We start from the raw sequence: 10,442 nt of genomic DNA on the forward strand, positions 1-10,442 counted from the left end.
AACATGACTTACCCATCTACTATCAGCTATATGATAGATTATACCTGCTTCCAGAAGTTTTAATATTTCTGTTCTTACCACTTCTTTCATTTTCGGATTTAACCAACGTTGGTGATCAACAACGGGTTTAGCAGCAGGTTCCATATTAATCTTGTGCTAGCATAGAGTGGGACTAATGCCCTTAAGATCGTTAAGAGTATATCCAATAGTAGCTCTATGCTTCCTTAGAACTTTCAATAATCTTTCTTCTTCATGTTCTGAAAGGTTAGAACTAATAATAACAGGATATATATTCTTTTCATCAAGATAGGCATATTTCAAGGTGTCTGGCAATTGTTTTAATTCAAACATAGGGTCACCCTTAGGTGGAGGAGGACCTTCCAGAGTTTCAATAGGCAAATTGTGTTTAAGCAGAGGACGTTGTTCAAAGAAGATCTTATCTATTTCATTTCTTTCATGCATATGTAAATCATTCTCATGGTCTAGCAAGAATTTCTCTAAAGGATCAGTAGGTGGCACAACAATAGAAGCAAGACCAATTAATTCATCCTTACTAGACAATTCTTTTTCATGATGATTTCTACTAAACTTGGAAAAATTAAACTCATGAGACTCATCACCAAAGCTAACACCCACAATTTGTTTCTTGCAATCTATCTTAGCATTGACGGTGTTCAAGAAAGGTCTACCAAATATAATGGGACAAAATTTATCTTGTGGGGTGGTAAGAACAAGAAAATCAGTAGGGTATTTTGTCTTCCCACACAAGACTTCAACATCTCTAAGAATCCCAATTGGTGATATAGTATCTCTATTAGCAAGTTTAATAGTAACATCTATGTCTTCCATTTTAGTAGGTGCTATTTCATCTCTAATTTCTTCATATAAGGAGTGGAGAATAGCACTCACACTAGCACCCATGTCACATAAACCATGATAACAGTGATCTCCTATTTTAATTGAAATAACAGGCATGCCAACAACAGGTCTATGTTTATCTTTTCCACCAGGTTTAGCAATTCTAGCAGCTTCTTCACAGAAGTAAATAACATGCCCATCCATATCTTCTTCCAGGAGATCGTTAACCATAACAATGCTAGGTTCTACTTTATTTTTTTTCATCAGGTTTAGGTGTTCTAACATAGCTTTTGTTAACCACAGTTGAAACTTTAGCATGTTCTTTTATCCTAACAGGGAAAGGTGGTTTCTCAATATAAGCAGAAGGAACAACTGGATCAACATTATAAAGTACAGTTTCTTCTTTAACTGGTACTGGTTCTTTAATTTCATCTTTAATAGGTGGGTGATATTTAACCCACTTCTCTTTAGGAAGTTCAATATGAGTAGCAAATGATTCACAAAAGGAGGCTACTATCTCAGAGTTAAGTCCATATTTAGTGCTAAACTTTTGAAAAGCATCGATATCCATAAAAGATTTAACACAATCATACTTAAGCTTTATACCCAACTCTTTACCTTCGTAAAGTTCCCAATCTTCAGAGTTGCGTTTAATTCTTTCCAAAATATCCCACCGTAATTCAATAGTTTTCTTCATAAAAGAACTAGCACAAGAAGTATCCAGCATGGTTTGATCATTACGAGAAAGCCGAGCATAAAAATTCTGAATAATAATTTCTCTTAAGAGCTCATGATTGGGGCATGAATATAACATCGACTTAAGTCTCCCCCAAGCTAGAGTGATAATTTATCCTTCACGAGTCCAAAAATTATATATATAATTTTGATCACGATGAACTAGATGCATAGGATATTTTTTTTATGGAACTCCAATTTCAAACGATTCCAATTCCATGATCCAATATCATCGCATAGCCTATACCATGCCAATGCTTTTTTCCTTTCAAAGATAAAGGGAAAACCTTTTTCATCACTTCATCCCTGGGTAAACCTGCAAGTTTAAACAATCCACAAATTTGTTCCACATGTATCAAGTGCATATCAGGATGTTCGGTTCCATCTCCTGCATAGGGATTAGCTACCAGTTGTTCTATCATACCCGAAGGGATTTCATATTTAATATTTTTAGTAGGTGTAGTAGGTTGAGCGGTAACTAATTGTGGTTCCGGACGAGGTGAAGATACCACGAACAAACCCCTTAAAGGATTGTTTTTCATAGTAACAAGTGACAATAAATTTCAGCACACTATATAAATGTTTCCTTACCGAATTCCACTTACCAAGAGCGCTTCACTCCCCGACAACGGCGCCAGAAAATAGCCTTGATGACCCACAAGTATAGGGGATCAATTGTAGATCTTTTTGATAAGTAAGAGTGTCGAACCCAATAAGGAGGAGAAGGAAATGACAAGTAGTTTTCAGTGAGGTAATGTCTGCAAGTGCTGAAACTGTAAGAAGCGAGTAGTTTGATAGCAAGATAATTTGTAACGAGCCAGTAACTGTAGTAAAAATAAGTATGCAGCAAGGTATCCCAATCCTTTTTAGACAAAGGACATGCCAAAATGGTCTCCTGTAACAAGCAAAGCGTTCTTGAGGGTACACGAGAATTTCAGCTAGTTACTTTCGTCATGTTGGTTTGATTTGTGTTCGCTACTTTGATAATTTGATATGTGGGTGGGCCGGTGCTTAGGCGTTATTCTTACTTGAACAAACCTCGTACTTATGATTAACCCTCCCGCAAGCATCCGCAACTACGAGAAAATATTAAGAATAAATTCTAAACATAGCATTAAACTCTAGGATCCAATCGGTCCCTTACGGAATAGTGCATAAACTGGGGTTTGAGTTTCTTCCACTCTCGCAACTCATCATCTATTTACTACTCCACAATGCATTCCCTTAGGCCCAAATATGGTGAAGTGTCATGTAGTCGACGTTCACATGACACCACTAAGGGAATCACAACATACATACTATCAAAATATCAAACACATATCAAATTCACATGATTATTTGCAACATGATTTCTCCCGCGACCTCAAAAACAAAAGTAACTACTCACAAATAATCAACATGTTCATGATCATAGGGATATTAAATAGCATAATAGATCTGAACATATAATCTTCTACCAAATAAACCATATAGTAATCAACTACAAGATGTAATCAACACTACTAGTCACCCCCTAGCACCAATCTATAGTTTCAGTAACAAGATTGAATACAAGAGATGAATTAGGGTTTGAGATGAGATGGTGCTGGTGAAGATATTGATGGAGATTGCCCTCCCCAAGATGGGAGATTTGTTGGTGATGATGATGACGGTGATTTCCCCCTCTGGGAGGGAAGTTTCCCCGGCGGAATCGCTCCGCCGGATGGCAAAAGTGCTCCTGCCCAGGTTCCGCCTCGAGACGGCGGTGCTTCGTCCCGAAAGTCCTCCCCTTATTCTTCCTAGGTCAAAATGACTTATATAACAGAAGATGGGCACCAGATGTGGGCCGAGGAGGGCACAACCCACCAGGGCGCGCCTGGGCTCCCTGACGCGCCCACGTGGGTTGTGCCCACTTGGTGGGCCCCCTCTGGTAGTTATCTGCTCCAATATTCCTTAAATATTCCATAAAAATTCTCCGTGAAGGTTCAGCTTGTTTGGAGTTGTGCAGAATAGGTAGTCTGACGTAGCTTTTTCAGGTCCAGATTTCCAGCTGCCAGAATTCTCCCTCTTGATGTGTACCTTGCAAATTATGAGAGAAAAGGCATTAGAATTACTCCAAAAAACATTATTATGGATAAAAACATTATAAATAGCAGTAAGAAAACATGATGCAAAATGGACGTATCAACCTCCTGTCCACATAGACACGCCGCCGGAGGGGGAGGGGGGCTGGAGTGATGGAGGCAGCATTGGCTGGTGGGGAGCGGGCTGACGGCAAGCACGAGATGCAGGCTGAGCACGTGGAGGAGCGCCACGCCCGCTGGGCACGAGAGCGGGAGGCGAAGCGCTGCGAGCAGGTGGAGGAGAAGTGCCCCCACCGCACAGCAATGCCGCCGCAAGAGCAGATGCTGGAGGAAGCGGTGCTGGCGGCGGGGGAGAGCACATTCCCGTAGGCTGGGCCGCTGCCACCCCTCATCGACCTCATCGGTGACGACAACGGCGGCAAGGACTAGGACAGCGTGCAGACGCGTTTTTAGTTTTTTGCATTTTATTCTATGCTTAAGTGGACTTTAGCCTTGACTAGGCGGTTTAATGTTTAATTGGTACGAGTGGCGCCAGATCGCGTTCGCGTGTGGCTCGTGAAGTGGCGGTGCTTGGGGGAGATTCCACCATACGCTGAGCTTTTTTTTTTTTGAGGCAAGCCATACGCTGAACGCCCAGACCAGGCCGGACCCCCAAACGCAAACGGGCATGCCCAACTTAACTTTTTAAAAAATTGCTTGATTGATGGGCCTGCTATCACCTTGAGGGGAACACCAGTGATCTTTAACTTTTCAAAAATGCAAAATTTCACAAAAGAATGAAAAAAAGTTCAACAAATTTGTAAAAAATTTCAACCCCTTTTAAAACAAAATATGTTGATTAAATTTGTAAAGAATAATATTTTTAAAAAAAAATTCAAGTCTTGGAAAGTTCATGATTAAAAAAAGTTTGTGAAAATGAAAAAATGTGCATGAATTTTAAAAAAGTTCAGAAAAAGATTTGAAAAAATTTCGTAATGTGAATGAGTTCACAAAATTTGGGAAAGAGTTCACATATCTGAAAGTAAAAGTAAAAAAAATAAAAAGTTTCAAACTTGAAGAATAGTTCACAAAAAAAAGTAAAAAAATTCAAATTTGAAAAACGGTTCATGAAATTGGGAAAAGTTCAGGAATTTGATAACCTAAAAATGAAAAAAATAAAGAAAAAGAAAACTAAAAACGAATAAAATGAAAAGAAATGGGAAAATCTGGTGGAGAAAAAACCCTACATGGGCCGGTGTTGCGGAGGGGGTATGTGCTGGTTAGCAAAATACACACTAACTGGCGCTTAAGGCGCCAAATAGGAGTTGGGGAATAATGGTGTGTTGGAGTAAGGTTTCTCTGGCGCTGAAGGCGCCAAATAGGAGTTGGGGAACAATGGCGTGTTGGAGTAAGGTTTCTCTGGTCTCTTCTTATCTTAACGTCATCCTATTTGCTGCAGCAAATGGTCGGTGAAAGTTTGTGTCCTCAGATTTAATCCGTTGCCATTCTTCAAAACTTGTTGTTTGTTGTACGGTTCTTCTACAAGCTGGATAACGCTCTTCTTCCTTTACAACTCTACAGTGGACGCGGACGATGATTGCTTTCTTTGCCAGTGAAGTTCTCACTGATCCAAGGACTTTGCAAGGTGCATTCATTGTCTTCAAATTCGGGATAGCTCCGGGGGCTCATGAGGCTTAGAAAACCTCAAAGAGGATTCCTTTGGTGGAGTCTTTGTGGCAGCGTTGTTGGTTCCTTGTTGCATAGATGTTCTTCTCGGGGTCGATGGTTCTCGTCAATGGCAGCTCATCGGTGTTAGGGGTTGTTAATTTTTCTGTTTTGCATATTCCATTATGTCATACCATAGTTGTGTAGTTCCTATTAGAAAAAAAAGTAGTTTGTGTTTAAAAAAGCAAAAAAAAAATGATTTTCACTATCCCTCACCTCCCGTCGTCGTGTTGCGAGGTGAGGAGAATGTTGCATCTTCATAGACGTTGTCAAAAGTTTTTATTGTGCGATCCCTTCGATTTTCATCGGCAACGTTCTGGCGAAGGGTGCCGTGTCAGCAAGTACTACGGTTCTTCTCCTGTTGTGCCGAAGTCTTGTCAGACGACGCCATGGAGTCCATGGAGTCAGAAAGTTTGTGGCTTACAAGTTTGGTGTGTTCGGCCATACAGATTGAGGTTTATGATTCGTTCATATATATATATATGGATCTGATGAGCTTATGCTAGTGTTTTCTTTCGCTTTTTATTATCGCGATCCATTGTGACAGTTTTGCAAAGGTACACTGAACCCAAAGAAAGTTTTGCAAAGGTACAGTGAACCAGATTTTAATTAAGTTCCATCCAAGGGAAGTTAGAGAAAACAGAAGATGGAATGAAAACCGCAAAGGTGCGCTCATGTACGTATATATAGTATGGGATTATAGACACACAATAACCAATTTGCCCGAAGGACTTATTGGATAAATGATGATCATCAGATAGAATTAATTAACTCCTATTACAACGTAAACGATTCGAGAGGGCGTCCCGATCGAGCTTCGTATCCGGCCAATCTCTCTTCTTCTTGTTCTGAAATCATCATCCTCGTTCCGATGACAGGTGGCGCCCACATGACGATGAGCCCCCCTTTGTTGTTGTTTTTATTTTCCTCGAAAAGAGAGAGTGAACCTGACAAGAAGAAGAGTGGACGTGGGGGCGTACGAAAAAAAAGAAGAAACGAAAAAACTCTCCTGCTCTTCCTGTTGTTGTCGTTGTACGTACGTAGTGTGTACAGCACCATGCATGCAAGCGTTCTCTCATGGAGGGGAGTGGAGTGGAATTAATGGAGCTGGGGGAGAGTAATTTATGCGATGGTGTAGGGCGGCGGCAGCGGCATGCCGACGACCTTGCCGCAGCGGAGGGAATTGTCGGGCATGTTGTACTCGTCCCTGAGCGACCTGGCCGGCGAGGTGCAGCTCACGTACAGCTGCTCCCCCAGGTAGTACCTCTCCCACAGATTGGACCTCAAGTTCCACATCCCGGCGTTGTCGAACGTCAGCATCACCGCCGTCCACGACCTCGGGTACACCTGGATCGTGTGCCGGCTCACCGTGTCCAGGAGGTTGTATGTCTTCCTGCTCTCCACCGTCCATAGCCCCGGTCCCATGCTGCATCCACCCATCCATCCATCCACCGGTCAGACAGACCCGATCGATGATCAGGCATGCAGCTTAGTAGTTGCATGAAATTACGTAGTCTTACCCGGCGGCGAAGAAGGCGTAGCCGTTGAGGTGGAAGGTGTCGATGCTCTTCTCGGGGTTCTCAAAGACAATCTCAATGTAGGTGCGGTGCTCCGCGGTGATGACGCTGGGGGCGACCTTGATGGGTGTGCCCTCCTTGGGCGGCGTGTCGGTGACGAGGTTGTACTCGAACACTCCCTTGGTGGCGTTGAAGTACTCGGCGAGCTTGAGGGGCGTCTCAGGGTCGGTGTGGGACACGCCGTTGAGGGCGTACCTCTCCTTGCCGTCGACCTTGCCGCGGCTGCTGGAGAGCTTGATGGTGCGGGTGATGTTGATCTGCCCGTAGTGGTAGGACCCCTGCGGGTTGGGCCTGGCGGCGCTGGCCGTCAGGTTCCAGCGGAACGACCTCCACTGGTTGATGGACCAGGCCCATCCGTCCGGCGCGTCGGGCAGCTTGGCCGCCGGCGGGGTGTTGGACCCCTTGTAGCGCATCACGGCAGTGATGGTGCTGACCCCCTTGATGAAGCGGGTGGAGGCGATGAAGAAGTAGTCCCCGGGCTTCTGGTTGGCGGTGCTGAGGAAGGAGAGGCACTGGCCGATGTGGACGTCCATTGAGTCGTACTCGTTCTGCACGGTGTGGGAGCCCTCCATCTCGACCAGCTTGAGGACGTGGCCCTGGATGCGCACGTTGAGGGTGGTCTTGATGCCCACGTTGCAGACGCGGAAGCGGTACGTCTTGCCGGCCTCCACGTTGAACATGGGCGGGTTGGAGGCGTCCTTCTCGTTCTTGCCGTTGATGAGGAGCCCCGCGGGGCGGCCGATGCCCTTGCCGGTGTCGAGGTTCTTGGCCAGCACGGTGTGGTCCTTGGTGTACCAGTCGCCGACGAGGACGCCGAAGTCGTCGGCCGGCGGGTCGAAGGGCACCGGGATGAGCGGGCGGCTGTGAATGCTGATGAGCCCGTAGGCTCCGGCGGCGCGCTGCATGCCGATGCTGGGGTAGTAGAAGAAGGTGCCGATCTGGTCCTTGAACTGCATCTTGTAGGTGAAGTTGGTGCCCGGCAGGATGGGGCACATGTCGCCCGGCATGCCGTCCTGCCACGAGGCCTTCCTCTGCTGGATCCCGTGCCTGCATGCATGCATGCACACGTAGTAGTACGCAATGCAGAATGATCCTACTTCCATTTTACCAGTAACAACATAACAGAATAGAAAGAAACGCAAGGCGTACCAGGTGAAGAGGAGCGGCTGGTCGATCTGGTTGAAGACGTTGACGATGATGTTGTTGTTGGAGGTGCAGTTGATGGTGGGGCCGGGGAACTCGCCGTTGATGAGGATCATCTTCTGGGGCGTGCCCATGGGGGACTTGGTCCCGTACGCCACCTTCCAGTCGAAGAAGAGGTAGGGGTCCTCGGCGCGCACCGCCACGGCGAGCAGCGCCAGCGCCAGCACCGCGGTGGCGGCGCCGGCGCGCATCTTGGGCCCAGCCGTCATCGTCCCCTCGTCTCTCCGGCTCCTCCTGTGTATACGGATAGATTCGCTCCCTCTCCGGCTGGTCGGCGGATCGATCAACGCGACGGCGGGCACATGCGGCGGTGGAGATGGGAGGGGACGGGGGGAGGCAGAGGAGGCCGGGGAGGGTCCGGGCTTATATGTGTCGAGGCGCCATGGCTGCGTGCGGTTGGTTTCTTCCAGCGGCCGCAACGCCCGCGCGTCCGCTCGCCGATCTATCGGGCTCCACCGCCTGCGGTCGGTCTCCCTCTATTCTTGACCTGTTCCTCCATGCATGCCACACCCCCCTGCGTGGCCGTGGCGCACTGCCATGCCATCGGTCGGTGTCTCGGTGACAGCCAAGTACTTTGCCGTTGGTGCCACGAAGATGATCCTAACCGATGCTAAGTTCCAGGTCGATCCTAGACGGTAGAGTATCTACTCAACTTCCTATCTGGCCTATCCCGATACTTTGGGTCCATCCCAACTGTACTGTGCCTCTGTGATCTTAACGTTCAGGATCACATTGTACGGGAACGGTTTTCCCATTTTTGTCAGCTGTACGTACGGGGATCGCGTTACAACTCACAACCTTGCTTCTTCTTTTTTTCCCTCGAAATCATCAGTTGGTTAAGGACTGCATTCTGCAAAGATTACCCCGAACCCTCTTCAGGTGGTGGCAAGTGACGCAAAGAATATGTGTCATCTGTGTCGCCAGAGAGTTATAGTGGATCTTCTCCTATCAGAAGGAATGGGAGGTTGCTACGTGTTTTTATCTGATTTTTATCATATATTCTCGCAAATCATATCACGTATTTTTATCTGTTTTCTAATGGAATATCTTTTAAACCGATGTTCGAATTACAAGCTGTTTTCGGTATTTTGTTTCTCGAGTCGAAACTAGGCCCCATATTCATAGGTCTCGACGTACTTTTTTCTTTGATGTAACTTGTAGCCTTGTGACTAACAAATATAACAAACTTGTGCGCCTCACGGTCACACGCCTACATGTGCTTCATGGAGTAACATACTTGTACTTCTTAGAGGGTACAAGTACTCACATGTACTGCAACTTGTACTCTCCGCAGTACAACTTGTGCTCTCAGCACAATATAACATGTACCACACGGCGCACCTTGTACTCCACGGGTAGTGCAAAATGTACTCCCTAGACAGTGTTCACGTGGCTTGTAACTAAACTTTATTTTATTAATGAGATATGTATTACCATGCAAAAAAACGAGAACCCAATATGTATTCCCCGCTAGAATCTACACTCCCTGCGTAGCACACCTGTGATCCCATCATGCAGCATGTACTCCATGTACTCCATAAGTAACCCAACTTGTACTCCATCACATAACGTAGTCGTACTCAACCCTCGCAAAAAAACATAGTTGTACTTAAATTGAAAATTCAAGAAAATAGAAGACCGAGAAAGATGGAAAAATGAAGGAAACCCAGGAAATCCCCCAAAAGCAGAAGAACAAAGCTAAGCAAAAAAGCAGAAAAAGAGAAACAAAAACCCAGAAAATACCGGGCAAAACCAAACTATTGGTTAGTTCTATCTAGTCCGTGTGTATTACCCCCTGTTTCAAAATATAAGGTGTATTAAGTTTCTTGACCACATTTTTAGAATAAAAATATCGATATCTACTGTACCAAACTTGTACCGTTGGATCCATCACGAAAAGATTTTTTATTTATTTATTCTGCATTGTATATGTTGATATTTTATTCCATAATCTTGGTCAAACGTATATAAGTTTGACTTGCACAAAACTGATGCATCTTATATTATGGAATGGAGGGAGTAATTGGTAATTTTGTTAAATAGATCCAAATTATTGGCTAAAACCTTTCTATCTAGTCTATGAGTACTAAGGTATAATTCTTTTTTGAGAGAAACTTTGATCTATTCATAATCAGTCATGTCAGTACAAAGAACACTAGAGGTAACAAAAATTATAACCAGGTTCGTAGGCCACCTAGTGACGACTACAAGCATTAAGTGAGCCGAAGGCGTACCGCCATCATCACCCCTCCCACACTGGAGTCGGGCAAACCTTGTTGAAGTCGATAGCAGGAAAGTAATC

At 45.1% G+C, this 10,442-nt stretch overlaps 1 protein-coding gene across 1 annotated transcript; it reads right to left on the reverse strand.

Moving 5' to 3' along the window:
- Nucleotides 1–6,007: 6,007 nt before the first annotated feature.
- Nucleotides 6,008–8,485, reverse strand: LOC119277380 (L-ascorbate oxidase homolog). The gene is made up of 3 exons (XM_037558664.1): nucleotides 8,087–8,485; nucleotides 6,881–7,984; nucleotides 6,008–6,786 (listed from the first exon to the last, which is right to left on the reverse strand). Exons 1-3 carry the CDS (start codon nucleotides 8,347–8,349, stop codon nucleotides 6,483–6,485), a joined length of 1,671 nt encoding a protein of 556 aa, XP_037414561.1. The 5' UTR covers nucleotides 8,350–8,485; the 3' UTR covers nucleotides 6,008–6,482.
- Nucleotides 8,486–10,442: the final 1,957 nt, after the last annotated feature.

Source organism: Triticum dicoccoides, chromosome 3B, assembly GCF_002162155.2.
Source record: "Triticum dicoccoides isolate Atlit2015 ecotype Zavitan chromosome 3B, WEW_v2.0, whole genome shotgun sequence".
NCBI classification, from domain to species: Eukaryota; Viridiplantae; Streptophyta; class Magnoliopsida; order Poales; family Poaceae; genus Triticum; species Triticum dicoccoides.

Excerpts from the sequence above, each read along its gene's own strand:
- LOC119277380 (XM_037558664.1), bottom strand. The coding sequence starts at position 8,349 with ATGACGGCTGGGCCCAAGATGCGCGCCGGCGCCGCCACCGCGGTGCTG. Across the intron at positions 7,985-8,086 it reads CAGCCGCTCCTCTTCACCTG|GCACGGGATCCAGCAGAGGA; the intron begins GTACGCCTTGCG and ends GCATGCATGCAG. Across the intron at positions 6,787-6,880 it reads TACGCCTTCTTCGCCGCCGG|CATGGGACCGGGGCTATGGA; the intron begins GTAAGACTACGT and ends GGGTGGATGCAG.